Below are 20,048 nucleotides of genomic sequence, written 5' to 3'. Positions count from 1 at the left end.
GCCTTTGGAGCATCTTTCACACTCAGCTTCAGTCCATTTCAAGCAGACAACCCAGTCTGGGTCGTGCCTGGGTCCTGAGTGTGGCTGCAGGAATGGTCTGCCTGTAGAGGGGCTTCTGGCATGCTGATCTTCTAGTTTGCTTTTTTTTTTTTTAGGAAAATAATGTATAAAAGTCAATTATCTTGGAGTCTGTGGCCCAGGCTATGCTTAGCTTGTTTTGCTGGAATTTTGCTGAAATATCAGTCTGACAGAGTTCAGAGATGGGGAATATATTAAACAAATGTATTAAATTAAATCTCCTTTGATGTCTCTAGACCTTCTGAAAGCCAGAGAAAATCCCGATGGACTTCAAGAATGAATCTCAAAAGTTGCTAGAAAAACACTAGAGTAAATAACCAAAATATTTTAGAAATTAATCCTGTTTGTGGACCCAATCTTTTGTGGACCCAAAAGATTTGAAGTGAGCATTTCAAAAGGCCACTGCTTTGGTGCCAACATCCAGTTTTGGAGGATCCTCGCCCAGCTCTGCAGCTGACACCATAGCAGAGGGATGAGAACTGGCAGAACTGAAGCAGTGATAATGACTGGGAAGGGAGAAGATGGCACTTGAACAGGCAGTGTGGTATCTTTCCCACAGTATTTCATTATTCAAGACTATTGAGACAGTAGCTTAATGAGCACAGTTTGTATAACTTCAGGTTTTTTCCCCAGAAAATCCTCTGGTATTTCTAACTATATTAGTCTCTGCACAGTCCATGTATCACTTAAAGCAGTGAATGGATTGCCTCTGTCATCTTTTTGCCTTCACTGTGTTTTAAATCAGAATTCACACCTGGATGCCATCCTCTGACGTAATGCTACATCATTAGCTAATGACAGGAAATTCTTACAGCCTGGAGTTTTCCAGAAGAGTTAGGCATTGAATCACTTCCATATTCAAAGATGTTTCTACTCCTTTTAACCCATAGAATTCACCATAACACCTAGAGATATCATTTACTTAAAATTTATTTAGAATCCTCACAACTATTTGTCTTTCCTGTTTACAGGCTATCTGGTATACAGTGCATCCTATGATGATTTTTTAAAAAATAAGTGGTCAACCAGGACTGCAGGGTCTACTCATTTGCCGATTGAGAACCTGAAGCCCAACACACGGTAAGGATTTGACCCACTCCTTTTCAGCTCTATTAAGGAAGTAAAACAAATTTTGAGAATTGTCAGTTGTTTTTCTTGGTCTTAGTGTAAATATTTACATGTGATTTAGATTTTAATCAATCTGTTTGACAGCAAATTGCTCTATAAACTGCACAACTACTTACATGATATCTTTACCATATTAACCCTGGAGCAGACGAACTGTGTGTACATGGATATGTATTTGTGTGTATAAAACCACATATCAGTGTGGTTTTATAAGAGAAAATCTTATTTTAAAATGCATTTTATAGTCTTTTGCATAACTGAATCAAATGTTGGGGGGGGGAAGAGTATACTAAAATATATTCTTGATGTGATGTGATGTGGCCTTTCCCACATACTGGTCTGGTCAAGATTTGATACCTGAGGACTGGTAAGGAAGTGCTGCCCACTGGTCTGTTTTCACTTTTTGTTCACATGGGTTGTGCTGGAAGAGAAGGCTTGGTGGTATATAGTGAGGCTGTGGTGATTGATCAGAAGTCAGTTTGGCAGGAGATTTAGGTCTGCATCTTGCAAAAAGTCTCAATGAAATGGCAGAACAAGAACGCATGCTTTGCCTGATATTGGAATAATTAGTGGGAATTGGGTGGGAAGTAAATGGCCACAAAGGGACTGCATTAAAATTACTTCTTTTGAGAGATGCTTGGTGTCTTTCAGACTTTCCTTTCAAATTCTGAGTCTGAAATTCAGGAAAAACTGTGCCCTCTTATCCTTTCCTGTTTTGTCTATCATACTGTCAGTCATATGCTTCATGAGGCCTATTCTTACATATCCAAGAGATAAAAAAAGACCACATATTCTGAAGATTAATAATCTAGAGCTTAATGAAAGCCTTTTAGAGTCGTTCATGGTGTGTTAAGGCAAAATTATTTCACAGTAGAGAGCTTCAGCTATATGCTGTACATCTGCTAGTGCTCTCATTACAAAACATTGTAGCTACAAATGTATGGAAGGTGGTATTGGACACAGTTTATCTGTGGTTTTCACCTGTTATAACAAGATGGAAGAGGTTTGAGATCTCCTAAACACTGTTCCTAGGTAGTGGTGGAAGCAGTTGCAGTTCCTGCCTTTGTACATCCATGTCCTTGTGACTTGAAGACACCCTTTCCCTAAACGACTCTCCTCTTGCTGCTAGTTCCTCCCTCCACATCCCAGACTCCTCTATATCCCCAGCCCTTTTCCCCTTCATCAGTATACACTCCTCCACTCTCACCTTGTCCCCCATGCAGGCCAGGGAGGCATTGCTTTGACACCCCAGCTTCTCTTGGTGGACCCTCCATCTCTTGCTTCTGTGCCATTTCCCCCTTTCCAGCTGCAGTTCCTCACCTCTTCAGACTCTCAGTCAAATCTCCCTCTCCTGATGTCCCAAGGACAGTGTTGAAGGCCAGAGATAACTCTCTGCTTCTCATACCCAACACTTAAAGGGCTCCAGGTCTCCAGAAGGAGTGGTTGCAGCGAAAGCTCACAGGAGTTCTGCAGCTTCTGTCCTGGCAACGCTCAATGCAGGGGAATTGGTGGGAGTTGAGCTGCCAACCTGTGACTCATTTGATGAGATGTACATTAACTCCAGGCTTCAGAAGTTCACAATTTTTCTGTATTTGAATGGAGTTTTATAGGAACAGCAAGGTTATATGTTCATGCATCTCCATGAACATAATGACTGTCCTGTTGAATATTAAGGTTCTGTTTCAGTGTATGGAGGTTCAAGCAAGTGCTATTTATTTAGGTATATTGTTTCCCCAGCACCTTCCTGAAAATGGTATAATCCATTGGTCCCTGTTACATACTCTTGAAAGGCAATAAAGGCTTCATGTGGGATCTGTGGTGGAGAAGGAGGGATCTTTATAACAGAGAAATTGTGTGTATCAGCCAATCTCATTTACATTGTCCAAATGCACAGACTGAATTGATTGAATACTTTCTATCTTAAAAATAACTCCCTAACCACTGCAAAAAGACCCCATGTCTAATTAAGAAAATATGGGATGAAAGCTGAGGTTAGTCTAAAAATTTTGTGTTTGCATTGTTAGTGTATTTTGTGAGAAATCTCAGATTCAGTCAGATTTACTGTAAGATGCTATTGGCTGCTGGGCATCCCACAAGGGCCTTTGGGTGGTGCAATTTTGTGGCATGTGCAGTGTATGAGAAACGAGTTGGCATCTTGGCTGAAGTCAGCCCCAGAGAAGATTTGAAGCTGTCACCATATCCTGGAAAACATCTGCCTGGTGTTTAGGTTTTACAAACAAAACGGAAATCTCTGTTTAATCCGTGTCATAAGTTTTCTTCTGAGGACTGATCTGACCCCATTTGAGAAGTGGAAGTTTTTCCATTAGTGAAACTCTGGTCAGCTTCAGTGGGCACAGGAGCTGCTTCCTTGTGATGTGTGATTGTAAACACTAAAATTACTTCAAACCTTAATAAATCTTTTAAACAGCAGTTTTGACAATGTCTCTTCCCTAACCTTAATTCTCAGCTGTCTCAGAAGATGGTGCAAAGGGCTGGACAGCATCTGCTCAACCACTAAATCCACAGTCACAAACATTATAATCCCTGCCATGAACATTTCAGTCTCCTTCTTGAGCATGTTTAGACTTCTTCCTGCCTTTTTTCAGAAAACCTGTGTCACTGCCTGATGGGAGTGTCATGATTTAAAACACTGTCGTTTACCACCATATCTCCATGTCTCATGAAATCTTTTCCCCTGTCCACTTGGGTTGTGTTTCATCTGGGAACACTTTGATCCCATAGTGCCTGCTACCAATTCCAGTGTTGTACATAGGAGGTTCTCAAGCATTTACTCAGGGCTCACAACTGCAAACAGAGCCTGGATCTTCTGTCCAGACGCACCAGAAATTTCTGTTTCCTTTCTGTATCTCTGTTAAAGCAAAGCCACCAGCTTCATCAACCAACAAGCATCACCAACCACAGCTGGCTGCTGTGTGCCACCAGGGCAGCACAGAAGAGCTAAGATGTCAATGAAACCCTTGTCCTGTGCAAGTGGTAGACCTGTGTGGCACATACATGCGTCACACCTGCTGTGTTGGAAGGTCCTGTTCCACCTCGACTCTACAGTCTTATTATAATATTTGTTGTAACTATTCATGAGAGATGTAATGCTGGGCCATTTTTTATGTAGGGAGACACTTTGCACTATCCTGTGAACCTGCAGGCAGCTGATTTAAGTGTCTTTCATCTGAAAGGGATGGTGCAGTTGTAGAAGGAGGATTTTAGCCTCTGCCATGGGGAGAAAGCTGTCCTTCCTGATTCCCTCCCAGCCTCTTTTTCCCCTCATCTACTGCTCCTGCTGGACAGTGGATCTATGGGGTGCTGTCACATTGGCTTGTCCCCTACCCTTCCTGGGTAGCAGCACATATCTGTCCCTCCCAGTCACTGGGTTGGGCATGCCAGTTTCCCTCATGCAGGTAGAAGCCACGTGCTCTGCCTGCATGCCCTCTGTGCATCCACCCTGGCTATCACCCAGCACTGCTGGAGGTCCAGCAGCAGCCATTCCACCATCCTCGTGGCTGGCACATGGTCATGGTGCTGTGGCTCCTGCCCTGCCACCTGCAGCATGTGTGGACAGTGCCACTGTGCACACCACGGCTGGCTGACATCCCTGGCTGGCATCTCAGCCTGCCGCTGGATGGAGTGCAGGGCTGGCGATCCATGCAGGCATGCCTCTGGAAAAAGGAATTTACAGCTAACTAATTTTTTTTTAAAAGCTACTTCTCTAATTATCATGCTAAGTGATTATCTCACTTTGTTCTGCGAGTGCCAACTGTTTAATTCCCAGAGAAGGGAGACATCTTGAATTGTCATAAAATAATTTTGCTCCAAGTGACAGGTTTGGTGAACAATTAATCATATAGTCTAAATGAATAAAAATATTACAAATTCATTGCCCCGTTACAGTTTACTGTGTCCTTTCTTGACATATCAGTAGAACTGGTAAATAAAATCTCAAAGGAACTTTACTCTTAGGAGGAAAAGCTTTTTTCTGGTCTGTTTTGAAAATGAACAAGAAATGGTACTCCATCTGTGGCAGTTGTGATTATTCTGTGCCTATTGGTAACAATTAATTGCAGTTCTGCCTAAGCAAAGTGTAAACAAAGCTCAATCAAATTATATATTATAAATTTTGTTCGTGTATTTATGTGATGAAAACCAGTGGAGTTATACTGATTTGAGATTTCCTGGCAAAGTCATCAGCTGAAGGATTCTGACTAATGCAAATGTCAGATTCCTGGACCTAGAAAGGCTTTGGCAATTTCTTTATTATTTGTCATGTCTGAGAAAGAAATGTATCCTGACTGCATTATTTTATTGATGTTCTTAATACAGCAATCATAGCAATGTCTATGTCTAAATCACAGGTCAGTAAGTCATGGGACCTGGCTCTCTTTCTGGCACGACTAGAGGCTTCTTGTGTATATAAAGGCTTAGAAACCAATTTTCCAATTTGTGAAGAAAAATGTGCTCATAACTTCATCGCCAATTTTTTTTTTAGACAGTCAGGCAGGAGCTTGAACAATTCTGTGTCCCAGATGGGCTTCTCTGTATGTAACAGGACAACTGAATGCACAGTTGTCCCAACTCCATAGGTAATCAGTTCCTGCATTACACATTGGATACAAAACCGCATGTTTTTCTCTACTTAACTAGGAGCACAAGGTTCTTGGGCTGCTCTCTCTCCAGTTTTCAGAGGTGGATCATCACACTCATATATCTGATGGGAATGGTTTGAAGCTGCCATTAATACACATAAATTAAGTGCATTGAAAGGGTTGCTCAGAAGGTGCCACAGTGTTGCAAAGGTGGTATGTAATTATACTACTTTGGAAGCAGTGGGACATCAGACATACATATAGATGTTTCCACTATGTTTTGAAGCATCATGGAAGAGGTGTAAGCTGGAAAACATTTTTCTCCTGCTCTTCTGAAGTATTTAGAGCAGGTACTGAGTTAAGTCAGTTAAGCTTGGTGCTGTGTTGTGGCTGTTTCGTGAGCCAGCATGAGGAATCACTGCGCTGTGTCCCATTCCCGTGGTCTTGCTTGTGCTGCTCACCCCTGTCCCAGTCCGGGTGGAAAAAGTGCTAGTGGGTGAAGGAGGTATGGATGGGTGCAGGTGCCCCATGAGAACACTGGCAATGTTGGATTAAAGCAGAGCTCAGGCTGCCATGCTCTGCTTAGGTGTCCAGAAATGGGGGAGCACATGGGAGGTTTTTTGCCTTCCCTGTCCTCTTTCCCGAGCCATGCTAAACACTCTTTTATACAAAAAGCAAGGTCAGTAGTTAAAACCAGGGGGAAATTTTTCTGCCAGCAAGAGGATTGTGCTAGGCATGAGCAAAAAGCACAGCCTTACTAAATTTTGCTATTTAACTGCTAAATTCTGCTATCTATTCTGCTCAATTCTGTTGTTTTCTTTTTGCCTCATCATACGTTCTCTTTTAAAGAAAGCTGTGAGTTGTTTGTGAACATCATATAGTCATTCATTAAAGGCAGAACTGTCTGAAGAAAGCAGAAATGGAGTAGTTTTCTGGTATCAGCTGCAGGACACAGTAGGGACAGGGGACACGTCCCCCATGCAGACATGGGAACTTGTCCCACAGGGTCTGACCATGCCTGTGCTCCAGGTCTGCAAGGTAAATCTGGTGCCATGGATGAAGTCGAGAATATTTCAATTCCTGCATTGATTTCACCTAGAGAAGCCACCTGTAATTTTTAAGGAGTAAACAAGATGTCCTGGCCCATATCCTGGAGATAACCATCTTGCTTCATGGCAAAACCCAGTGTTCATGTGACTACCACCCTTCTGATGAAGACAGAATGGTGTTACTTGCACATCTTTTCAGCCTTTTCATAAAGATCAGTTTGATTTTGAGGCAAAGCAGTTCACCTTACTTGATAAAAAATATTTCTTTTAATGTATCAGGAATAGTGTGGCCAGCAGGACCAGGGCAGTGATTCTGCCCCTGTACTCAGCACTAGTTAGGCTGCACCTTGAGTACTGTGTCCAGTTCTGGGCCCCTCAGTTTAGGAAGGGCACTGACGTGCTGGAGAGTCCCCAGAGGACAGCGAGGCTGGCGAAGGGAGTGGAACACAGGCCCTATGAAGAGAGGCTGAGGGAGCTGGGGCTGTTTAGCCTGGAGAAGAGGAGGCTCAGGGGAGACCTCATCACTCTCCACAACTACCTGAAAGGAGGCTGGAGTGAGATGGGGGTCAGTCTCTTTTCCCAGGCAACCAGCAGTAGGACAAGAGGCATGGGCTTAAGCTGTCCCAGGGGAGGTTTAGGTTGGATATTAGGAAGAAATTTTTTACAGAGAGAGTGATCAGACATTGGAATGGGCTGCCCAGGGAGGTGGTGGAGTCACTGTCCATGGAGGTATTCAAGAGACTGGATGTGGCACTCAGTGCCATGGTCCAGTTGACAGGGTGGTGTTAGGTCATAGGTTGGACTTGATGATCTCAGAGGTCTTTTCCAACCTGGCTGATTCTGTGATTCTGTGAAAAAAAAAGGCAGTCACCTTTGCCAAAGGGCTGGTTCAACCATGTCACCTCCAGTTTATTGTTATGAATAATTTCCTATGTGCTTAGCTGGTGCTTAGACCAGAGAGGGCCCTTTCAGGAGTGACCTCCAGGCTCTGTTCTGTGGCTAAGATACAACTGATGGTACAGGAAAGTGCACATCGTAAAAATTGAGTGGCAGACTAAAACCAGCAAAGTTCTTGCAACAGAATTGTATTGGATCTTCCTAATGCATGGGAGATTGTAAAGTATAAGCATCATGTCTCAGCCCAGTGTGGCCCATGCAAGAGAACCAGCACTGGCAGTTTTTTGTGCAGGATGGGGAGAGCTTCCCCACCAAGAGCAGCCTGATATATTTAATGAAGCAGGCTCCCTTTCCCAAACTGAGGTGCGTCAGGCCAGCCACTCGGGATATCTTCATGTAAGGTAATCCAGCCATTGGTGGCAACCATCCATGCAAGTAATCACTTGACCTGTTATGTGGGTCATATATAGATCTTTTGAAGATGTCTGCTTTTGGGTGAGAGTCTAAATTAAGATCCGAATGAGATGTGGATATTACAGAGGCACAGTAATTTTTTATGTTTTATTAATTTCTTTACAAGAATGAACTTGAGCAAGGGGGAAAGAAAGGAAAACCTAAACTCAGGAATTTAAAAAATGCTGTCCTGGAAGTTTTTACAGTAATCTTTCATTCTAACTGGTTTCTGCTGGACTGGTACAAATATAAAAGGAAAAGAAGAAAACATTAATCTGGGGAAAAAATGACAGGGCAGGCATCAACTAAAAATCATTGTATTTGGAAATGAACTAAAATGTGCTTACACATATTCTTCTCTAAGGATGAGGATAATTTTGCTTCTGTCAAGCAAAGAATGGAGTTCTAGTGGTGAGTCATGTGCTTTGACTTAAGCATGTGATTTAAAAACTTTGGGAGAATCAATAAGGCAACATGTGATGCTGCCTTGTATTATTCAAGTATTGTGATCTTAATGCTGCTGGACCTTTGACACAAAGGTCAAAAGCTTAGTTTCTGATTGCATATAAATCTGATCCAGTTTCAGTTTGCAGTTTACATCACTGCTTCCCTAGGAGTTGGTCTGGTTTAAAACTATTCCTGAGATCAGAATTTGATTTCCTTGCAACTTTTTCTTTTCGTCTTTTACTACCAGTTGTTTCATAGAAAGTGGATATAGCTGTATGTGGTTTTTGGAAGGGGGATGATATATAAATAAATGATCCAAAAATATGCATGGGAGCAATTGCAAAAACAAGACATTTGTCTGTAACAGCCAGCTCCTACCCTGGCTCAGTATCCAACTCCATTTAACGAAAAGGACACTCGGTGCTGTTCTACTGTTTTGATTCTTACTCTGTTTTAAATTACTTATAATTTAGCCATTGCACTGGGATCTGTTTTCATCTTATTTCCCTTCTCTTTTTGTTTCAGGTATTATTTTAAAGTCCAGGCAAAGAATCCCTTTGGTTATGGACCTGTTAGCTCTTCTGTCTCATTTATCACAGAATCTGGTATGGTTTGCTTTTTATTTTCATCTCAAAATTGAATTTTTAATAAGAGATGTAGCAAGGCAATGACTGAAACCAGCATGCTAATAATGGTGATTATCCTGATCTTGCTGCTTTGAATATTTTTTTACTTTAATTATTTGTTTTCAGTTAAGCCAGGAAAATAATATGCACTCCTAATGCCACTATTAAAATGTAGATGACAATAAAGTGAACTCTGGACAAACAGGAGGCTGAATGTTTAGCAATACTAATGTTTAACAATACAGAAGCAATGGGAAGCTTAATATCTTTGATAGATTGACCAACATTTAGTAAAGTAGTTTCCTAATTGTGGACAGCTAAACAGTTGGAAGCAGTTGTCTCTGGAAGAAATATAGAAGGCAACAATTCCATCAGACAGACAAAATTCTCTGCTCTTTTTTTTGACAAGGCATGCTGCTCTTTCACAGGGCTAATAGTACATTCAAGAGCAACACCCTCTTCTAAAAATAGTATGTTAAATGAGCTATTTTTGCCCATTTCTTCTTCTTCTACTTCCATCAAGCCCGAGGCCAATGACTTCACTAAATAATAAAGGACAAATTTTTCAGTCTTTACTTCAGTGAAAGGTCTGTTGTTTCTTGCAAATTTTGCCCTTTTAACGACATGGGGCTTCTGCAGTCTCTGCCTTTGCTCATTTGACTTCACTCTGTAGTGTTCACTTCAGAAGGTCCACTAAGAACTGTGCAAGTAAGTCATCACAGAAGGGAGACAAAAATGCAAGATAAGAAAATGGTCCTGGGTAACATGTTCAGATTTTCATTAAAAGAGTAAGAATCTCAAGTATAAACCCAAGCATAATATTTAATATTGCCTGGGTGGCCAAGAAGGTCAATGGCATGCTGGCTTGTATCAGCAATAGTGTGGCCAGCAGGACCAGGGAGATGATTGTGCCCCCTTATTCGGCACTGGTGAGGCTGCACCTCAAGTTCTGTGTCCAGTTCTGGGCCCCTCACTGCAAGGAAGACTTTGAGGTACTGAATCATGTCCAGAGAAGGGCTGTCAACAGGCTGGAACCTAGAACAGGCTGCCCAGGGAAGTGGTGGAATGCCCATCCCTGGAGGTATTTAAAAGACGTGTAGATATGGCACTTAGGGATATGGTTTAGTGGAGTACTTGGCACTGCTGAGTTAACAGTTGGACTCAGTGATCCTTAAAGGTCTTTTCAAACATAAATGATTCTATGATTCTTTGATTCTGTGCTGTATCTTGCAGATTGTTTTCCTGATTAGCTGGCTACCAGTCTATGGGTCTGAATGCCTAGTTTTCCCATCCAAAATCAATGAGCTTTAACATGTTAAGTACACCAAATTTAAAGTTTTGTTTGCAGCACTGATCTTTTGTTTGTCATGTAGCCAAAGGTGGCTCTCCATAAGGTGGCATAAGTACAAAAACAGTTGCTAAACGCAAAGCCAAGTGGTATAGTTACAGTGATGAAATAGGTCATAAGAGAAAGTAATTGCTAATTCAGAGTCCTCTTCTAATGCAACTATAAGGTTTGAGCTGATGGGAATATTCAATAAAGAATGCCATCATAGGATCAAGCAGCTTTTTGAAAATGTTCAATCTCACCCCTAGTAACACATTGAAGAGAGCAGAAACCCATTGTTCTCTTTTATCAAACTTTTAAAACTTCCTAGAATTTTTCCTCCCCATTAGTAGACAACCACCATGCTTTTTCTTTGGGTATTTTGTGTACAGTAAGAGATGATAGAAACTGCAGTGTAATGAATACAGAGAAGCTAATGCATTCGATCATGTTATTTTGTTATCCTTACTCCATCTTTCTTTATTTAAAGAGTATTTCAAGCAAGAAGCTCCTGAGGGAGTGGACACTGCACATTGCACTGCCCAGGGAGCTCCTCAAAAATTTCTGCCACTATGATAAAAAGGATTAAAATTATAAATTTCACGTATTTATGAATAGCACTGAAGAACTGTGCTGAACATGATGGATGTCTGACACCGAAGTTTGCATGCAAGAGTTAGGTTATATTTCCTGTTGGAGGACAGGCCCAGTATTAGTTCAGAAGTGTACAGTGAAAATGTCTTCCTGCTCTGAGGACCTTCTGAGAAGAGGAAATGTTTCAAAGCTGGCTTTGGACTTTGATACTAATCTCAATAGAGTTTTTACAGTATCAAAATAAATATACAATCCTGTGGCAAATTTCATTAACTGAGGAAACAGCAGAATAACAAACACACATTAGGTCTGCAAATTGAAAAGACAATGTAAGTCCCACATTCATAATGTAGTTATGTGTGCTGTACTGTCATCCTCTTGAGTGACTGTATATTTCATATTATAAAACCAGAATTGGAAAAAAAATACTAAATTTTTTATTTGTTTTATTCTTCTAGACAATCCTCTTCTCATTGTCAGACCACCTGGTAAGTCTTACTCTGTTGTTTCTTTCATGAAGTGCATAAAATTTCTGCAAAACAGTTAGAATATAGAAGTTAGAAACATTTAAACATGCAGTTTTAGTTACAGTTTTAAGCAGGTAGTAATTCATGGGACTAATTCACAAAACATTTTTTGTCTCAGGACCCCTTATTCTGTTTTCTGAAAAGAAATCTTGTAAAGCTATGTTTGAATAAGCGTTTGATTTTAGACCATCTTTCTGCCTGGCACAAAGGCTTAAATTGCTTAGTATTAAACATTAAACTCTATTGCTTCTGTATCTGTGTCCTTCAGTTGCCTAAGCATAGCTTGAATAGTAGCATCAGGTGTTTGTCTCTCTAGTTCTTATGCTCATCTATACAAATCATCATGCCCTTATAAATGCTAAAAAACTTGGATTTGCTACTGACCCAAATGATATGCTACAAAGCTGATGAGCTTTCCAGATTGTTGAGCTGTTTCCAAATTTGCAGTAAGCTAGTTCAGCCCCTAATCAGAAGATCTGATTTCCTGGTGCTGGGACTAACCTTGCTGATGTGAACATTGGTAAGGTAACCCCAGGCAGTACATGCCCTCAGAAGAGATGCAGGAAAAGAAACCCTCATAGTTATTATACACTATACTCTGTCAGCTTTCCTAAGCAATTAAAATGCTTGGTTCTGGGGCTTTTTTTCTACAGTGTTTATGAAAATAGTGTCCAGCATTTCCCTTCCTTCTCTGTTTTATTTTACTTGGGGGTTTTTTTCTGTGTACTCTCAGAAGTCTCTGATGATGCACAGGTATTGCAGAGCACTCTATGTCTCTGGCAGTCAGTGTGAGAGGCCTCTGAGAGTGGTGACCTTTCCAGACACCTTCAGCTTTTTTGCTATCCATTACTTTGTTGGTCTGTTCAAAGAATGGAGGCTTTGGAAGGTGATGGTTTTTGCACTTGTAGTTTCTTCTCCAACTGGACAAAGAGAAAATACTTCGTGTGGCTGCAGTAGTAAAGACAGACCAAAAAGAGATGGCAGAGCTCTGGGAACTTGTGGAAATTAAGAGATTCTGAACATTCAATGCAGCTCTTACAGGTCGTGTTAAGTTTATCCTTCAGGATTTTTGGAGGTGGGCCAAAGTGATGGACAAAAGCAGATTATTCACAGCAACAAAATTGCGTTCAAGAAATAGTTTACTGTTTTATTCTAAAGATATATCTGTGGCTAAAATCCTGTAATCCCTTCACTGTGTGGCTGAGTAAAATTGGTACAGTTAACGTTTCTATTCACACCAGTGGAGTTTTAAGGATTGCTGATCACATGATAGTGTTTGCAGGATTTGGACTATGTGCCTAGTGAGAGGGAGGAAGAATGACTAACAGAAAAAAACTTTCAATCTCATTTATAAACCACCTCAAAATAGCACAGTAAAATCAGGGCTTTGTGCTGTAGCTAGAGACAAAAATACCAATTATCACATTGGAAACTTTTTGTATCATTCTGTATACATTACTACAACAGCAATTTCAAAATAAATTATATTGTCTTGTCTAGTATAAAACAAACATTTAGGTGAGGCAGTAGGAATATTTAGTCTTTTGCAATACAATTAAGCATTCTCCTCTGCAGCAGTGCTCTGAACAGAGTTCCCCAGGAAAGATCTCGCTTGTTTGTTTTGAAAACTCATCTATTTTGATGTAATTTGAGAAACAAAACAGAAAAGTACATTTGCGATATGATCTTTTTAACCAGATAGCAAGAATCACATCTCAGGCTGTTACCACAGAATTCTTAACATCTGTTCTTCAGTAATAGGGTTAAGTTTTGTACTTAGTCGTAAAATGCAAGTCACTGTCAGACCTGAGATCAGGCCATGCTGAGGAAAGAAACTGTAATACTAGGTAAAGAAGAATTCTTATTAAAACGAATGAGACTGTTTGCTTAAAGCTGTGGTTCAGTACATGAAATCATGTTTTTTAATCAATTTAACAGTTGTCTACTGCTTAGAAGGGATTTAATCAAGTCCCTCTTTTCTCTTTTTTTAACAGTATTTATTCTTGAAGTAGTATTTCTGGATATAGAAAAGTTATGCATTAATCTGCTGCAGTGTGTCTTGTAAAACATATTATTAAATGTTAACCTCAGCAAAACTCAGATTGAAGTGCTGAAGTCTGTCTCTAATGTGGAATTTATTATTTTCCCCCAGGCGGTGAGCCTATCTGGATCCCATTCACTTTTAAATATGACCCCACCTACTCAGACTGCACTGGCAAGCAGTATGTGAAACGAACTTGGTACCGCAAGTTTGTAGGAGTGGTTCTTTGCAACTCCTTAAGGTATAAAATTTACCTCAGTGATGATCTGAAAGGTAGGCACCAAGATTAATTTCTTGATATATGATTACTTGCCATCTCTGTCTTCTCACTTTCTTCATTCTATATGTAAAAGAATTGCATGACGGCTCTGTGGGAGTCCTTCTCTTGAGAAGAATTAATGCTAATGCTTATATGGGTGTATTTACTTTCACATGATATATTCAAATGACTAGTATAGTTGAAATTCTCTCCACCCATCACCTATGGTGCAGGGTCCATGGACTTGCAAAATAGGGTCTACTCCTTATGGAGCTGTAATCCATTTATTTTCCATAATTTCTTCTTCAATACTCTGAAGGTAGCATTCTCTCTCTTTCCAGCCACTGTTTGCTTATTGGTAATACTGTGTTTTTCACTGTAACATTCCTCCTGCTTTCTTCCACGTCTATTTTCCTGGTGGCAAAGAGCATCCCAAACAAAAGTATTGCTGAGTTAAGTAATCTCTTTGTATCACCCTTCAGACACCTTCTACAGCATTGGGGATAGCTGGGGAAGGGGCGAGGACCACTGCCAATTTGTGGATTCACACCTGGATGGAAGAACAGGACCTCAGTCGTACATTGAAGCCCTGCCCACCATCCGAGGTACAGCAATGGGGGAGTGGGATGCTGGCCAGGTGCCTGTCATCCCATCTGTAGGATTAAGGGGTAAGGAACAGAGCACAGAGTGGAGCGCTGCTCACAGCTGCTGGCAGCTCTCTTGAATAGTCCAGCTGATGCAGTAGGTGAAAACAGGTTATAAAAGTCCCAGACAGCTTGAGGGTGGAGAAAGAGAGACAGACAGAAAGAGAGGGGCGTATAAGGCAAATACGTTACAGGAACAAAATGCAAAGACAGAAGGAAACAATCGTATAGGTCTGTGAAATGTTTCTCTTAATGATAAGACCTGCCTCATTGAATTAGGGTACAAAAACTCTTCCATGTGCCAAGGAGAACCAGCAACATCTTTGCAAATATAGCTTTTGTGAATGGTTTCTAACCAGTTCGCTCAATGCAAAGCACGAATGAGTATGTCTAGTGACTTAAGGTCAGTAGTTTTATTCTGGCCTGGTAGATAACTCTCTCTGAGTGAAAATTTTTACCTTGAAGGAGTTCTTCTGAGTAAACTGCTTAGCTCATGTAGCCAGGAAGGTGACAACTTGCTTCACAAAATGAAACCAATCATGACAGTCAGCCAATCTTTTCAGTAAGTCTGTTGGTTTAAGTTATTCAGTTAGCATTAATGGTTTCTATGTTAAATTATTTGTTGATATTCTTTTGATGGTGGCGTTACCAGGAAGAAACTGAAAAAGTCACTGATACTAATATATCACTGGGAAGTAGTGTATTTCTCAGTTCAGAAGAAGGATGATTAATCCAGATGTGTATAACTAGGTCTAGGAGACAGAGATAGAGAGCACGCAAAAGTTATATTATTGGCACAAGCTATGAATATTTCAGATGTTCCAATGCACGAGCTATGTTAACAAGAATGCTGCACCTCTTCTAATGCTTTAAGCAGTCACATTCTTTCTGCAGATGAAGAAAAAGGGGAAGGGAGGGCTTAACTCAATATTTACTGCATGAAATGATACCTTTTTGTTTTTTGAAAAGCTGACACTTCCTGAAGCCCTGTGAGATAATATGATTTGATGGTATTTTTTTGCCCCAGAGTCCTTTATGTATTTAAACCGACTTAGAAACTTCATAAACACAACTGAAATATGCCCACCTTTTGGGGTTAAAGGCAGAAGCTCTTTGGCAGACCATAGCATTACACAATAGTTAAAGAGATTTTGAACAGTAAAACCAGTCAAAGCTGCAAGAAATATGAAGGACCAGAATTAGATCATTCAAGAAAGATCTAGACCAAATACCAGGGCTAGCCAATACCCTGTTGACATAATTGCCTACCAGACCATTTTTAAGTTTTCATTTGAGTTGTGAGATTGACTCTCACTGCATCTGTTACTCTTGTTAAATTACTGTGTCTTTGTTGTGGAATACAAATTGGTGTTTTTCTCCTGACAGGGTACTACCGCCAGTACCGCCAGGAACCTGTATCATTTGGACGCATTGGATACACAACACCCTACTACTATGTGGGCTGGTATGAGTGTGGCGTGCCCATCCCAGGAAAATGGTAGCAGTCTGTTTTCCTGTCTTAGGCAGACCATGCTTTTCAAATTATTTCTACCAGAGGACTGTGAGCAACTGATTTGGAAAAGAAAAAAAAAAAAGAAAAGTAAATGAGGCAAACCAGTGAAAACCAGCTGCTCAAGAAACCCTCGTGAAGCCAAACATGAACATCCTTTACCAGCCTATATCTGTGGTGCTGCTTGACTTCTGCTTGGAAGCAGGGATAGGATATAAGTTTGGTGTCCTACCTTCCTTCTGTGTCTTTAAGGCACAGAGAGAAGTTTGCAATATGTGCAGCCTGTGAAAACCAGAACTGTATTAGCCATGAAAATTTGAAAGTTTCTTATATCTTACGGGAACGACCTAAGCATGCTGTGCTTGCTTAATGGGATGCTAAACTGTCCTTTCCTCCCAGCGGGGCTCCCCTATGCAATCATGCCATGTAACTGGCCACCCACCAAAGGCAATTTATTCTCCTGAAGACTTACCCTGTGGGTTCACCCACTGCTGGACTAATCACCAGGTCATTCACAGTGTAAATTCACTGTGAGATATATGTGTATCTATATCTATATAAATACAGTACTGTACATCTGCAAAAGTACTGTTTAGAGATGCTGAGATTTTCTTGTTCACTAGATAAATATATTTGGAATTTTTATGTAAAAGGTGCTGTTAATTCTTTGAGATATTGCTATGCACAATATATTAACCAAGGAAAGAGCTATATTCTTCTTGTGAGTACTGTTGATGTAACATTTGAATTACTGATCAAAGACGTGTGTCTCACTTCCTTGGCAGCCTTTGGACTGGACATTCAATGGGAATCTACCCCTCTATCCATGTTAGAGTGGCACTGTTAGTCCAGCAAAAACACATACACAGCAGTTTATCAGCATCAGTTAAACTTTCTATCCTTTGCTATTTAAAAGTTGTAGTGCAACTTTTCTTCAATCCATTCTCATCTTATTTTGTATGTTATTTATTCCTTGTCAGTATCTTTCACGTTACTGTGCAGAGGCATAGGATGAGTAAGTTGCAAATTAGAAACTGCTTTTAACTTATTTGCCCTCCAAAAAGAAGCCCAAGTCACCAACACAGGAGTCAACTAGCAGGAAGCTCATTTGACTGTGGTCCAGCCTAAGGACAATTGGGATACACTTCCTTTGCAATACTACTGAAATTTCTTCCAACCAAACCGTAAAGCAAAAGCTGACATGAATAAAAGGTATACCTGGGGGACTGATCCATTCTCTGCTTCATCTCTCACTCTTTTTCCAGCTTAGATGTAGTGTAGTTCTAACAGCTTTTGAGTTTCTTCCTGTAGTTATTTTAAATTGTATGGGGACAAAAAAGGTACTAAAGTGATTAAAAGAGCATTCTCCTTTTTATGGTGATTTGGGTTTTAACATTTTAATTATTCTCACATACTTTTTCTTCAGTACAGTGCAAAATATATGGTCTTGGAGTATAACTTTTTTCCCTAATAAACCTATGATACATGGTTCCACTTCTGTTTCATCCTTTCTGGTCATCTGTGTCATGTAATCTGACAAAGTGACAAATTGTTAGCTTTTGAAGAGTCCTCCTTGGGAGAGGAGTAAGTGTCAACTTTTTCTAAGGGAGTGGAAGCATGTGAATGTGTTGTTCTGTTTTGAAGATGGTTAGCAGTTATCATGGAGTTACCAGTGGAAAATCATGCCTGACCTGCCTGATCATATTCTTTGTTGAGATGAGTGCCTCTGTGCAGAGGGGAGAACAGTGAATGTCATAGACTTTGGCTTGTGTAAGGTGCTTGGCATGGTCTCCCACTGTCTGTAGCGAAATTGGTGGAATATGGCTTGGATAGTTAGACTTTAGGGTGGATATGAAATTAGCTGCGTTTTGAGGCTCAAAGTGCAATGTCCAAATGAGCGCTGGTTGCAAGTGCCACTGCCGGGGCCAGTGCTGGATCCAGTACAGTCTAATGACCTGGACAATAGGATGGAGTGAATAGGTGGAGTGCACCATCAGCAAGCTTGCTGCTGATACTAAAGTGAGGCTGGGGAGTGGTTTATGTGCTAGAGGGCAGAGCTGCTCATCAGAGGGACTTTTATGCGCTTGAGAAATGAGTTGTCAGGAAACTGATGCAGTTCAGCAAAGGAACGTGAAAAGTCCCACATGTTGGTCCTTGCAGCAATACAGGCTGGGGTGACTGTCCAGAGAGCAGCTTTGCAGAAGAGCTGCATTTCACCTTCAGAGACCGCAAGTAGATTTTGTTTCGTTCATCTGCAAAGACACGGCTCCTTCATTCCCTTCTGGAAATACTCTTGGGGTGGGACAGTCCCATTCAGGTATGTCATTATGGGTGAAGAGCTGAGATTGTTGTTTTTTCTGCAGCCTCAGCGGGGGAGGAACTGGAGGGTGCTGGGGCAGGGATGGAAGGGCACTCTTCCCTTCCGGTGTAAATCTTCTATGGGACTAAACCAGCCGGGGCAGAGTCAGCAGTGGGGCACAGCAAGGAAACACATGAAGTGCAATGGTATGCAGTCTGTTCCCTTCACTTTGAGGTCTAGGTAAATTCTCTGTGCAATATGAGGTGATCTGATTGACACATTTGCATCCTTTCCCCCTTGTGTAGGGTAAACATATTATTGTGATACTAGCTAGTTTCTTGAAGAGATGGTACTTGTCTTGGTCAGTGTTCACCTAAGAGGTGGTGGGATTACAGAGGTGTCTAAAGACCGTATGGGTCAGGAAGGCCATGTCCCATCCAGATCCTCTCTCCAAGGCCCTGTCAGTGTCCTGAGCTGTGAGCTGCCCTCCCCTTTCCTTCCCTACTTCCCTGCTGTCCCCATGACACACTGGTCCTACTCTGCCACCATAGGAGAAGCAGCACACCCGCTTGGAGGTAAATCTCATCTCAATTGAAATAGCTGTACAGCTTTGTGACTGCCCTGTGTATCAGGGAATGTTGTACAGCTCCAGATGGTGCTAATGGGAGAGGGATGGGTCTTTTCCTCTGTCAGCTCTCCTCCCATGCCCCTCTTACTGGCAAAGCCACATCTACATCTGGTCTTCAACCTCTTGGCGCCAGCTTAGAGAATGCCATGTCCCTTCAGAGACTCTGAGGGGTGTTGCACTACCCCTGCCTTCTTGTCGAAATGATTCTTGAGGGAACAGGATGGAGGAGAGGGAGGATCCCCACAGAGGGAAAATTCATACAGCTTGGCCTGCATTGCCTCTGATCCAAGTCTCTCAAGGGTGGAGAGATGCCAGGGCCCTGCCTGGTGGGGAATTGTACAGAGTTTAAAAAAAAAGGAGAAAAACACAACGGAGGAAGGGGTGGGGAGGAAAAGACAAGCAAAGAAGCTGCTCAAAGCATTGTCTGGCCCTGGTCAGCTCCAGATGCTAATCTCTGATCACTGTACCATATTTTTGTGAGAATTGGGATTTCTGCCTCAAAGGCATCAGGAACAATTGCCAACATGTGACAGATGCCAAGGGTTCTTGGGGGCAGCCAAAGCCCAGCATGTGGACCCGGCATGTGAACAGAAGAGCTCTTTGGTGATGAAGGAGGCACTGGGTGTCACTTGGAAAGATAATAGAAGGCCTTCGTGGGAGGTAACCCAACCCTCTGAACAATGTGAAATGATGCTTGTGGTTCCTCCCTACAGTTTTCTCTCCACAAAACCCATGTCCTATTTTCTCACCAGGCAGATAGATGTTATTCGTGTGAAGAGCTGTATTCCTCTGGCAGAAGAGAATAAGGTACACGCAGAAGGGAATAAGGTCAATGCTGCAGCAGCCCAGCTCTGCTTCCTAAGGCAAAACTGGCATCCATGAATGTTGAAAAAGTCCCACCCATGAAGCCCTACCAGCCTGCCTGAGGGCCCTCAGCTGGTAA

General features: G+C 41.5%; 1 protein-coding gene across 1 annotated transcript in view; it reads left to right on the top strand.

Moving 5' to 3' along the window:
- FNDC1 (fibronectin type III domain containing 1) overlaps positions 1 to 17,622 on the top strand; it is a 42,386-nt gene extending 24,764 nt beyond the window's left edge. The window contains exons 14-19 of the mRNA XM_017813789.1: positions 1,050 to 1,158; positions 9,176 to 9,255; positions 11,656 to 11,685; positions 13,877 to 14,038; positions 14,507 to 14,629; positions 16,055 to 17,622. Coding sequence (XP_017669278.1) covers positions 1,050 to 1,158; positions 9,176 to 9,255; positions 11,656 to 11,685; positions 13,877 to 14,038; positions 14,507 to 14,629; positions 16,055 to 16,170 — 620 coding nt within the window. The 3' untranslated portion in view covers positions 16,171 to 17,622. The remainder of the gene's footprint in view (positions 1 to 1,049; positions 1,159 to 9,175; positions 9,256 to 11,655; positions 11,686 to 13,876; positions 14,039 to 14,506; positions 14,630 to 16,054) is intronic.
- Positions 17,623 to 20,048: the final 2,426 nt, after the last annotated feature.

Source organism: Lepidothrix coronata, unplaced genomic scaffold (assembly GCF_001604755.1).
Source record: "Lepidothrix coronata isolate B3197 unplaced genomic scaffold, Lepidothrix_coronata-1.0 Scaffold42, whole genome shotgun sequence".
In the NCBI taxonomy this organism is placed as follows: Eukaryota; Metazoa; Chordata; class Aves; order Passeriformes; family Pipridae; genus Lepidothrix; species Lepidothrix coronata.
The sequence above is the reverse complement of the archived record's forward strand: the minus strand, read 5'-3'. Positions and strand labels throughout refer to the sequence as shown.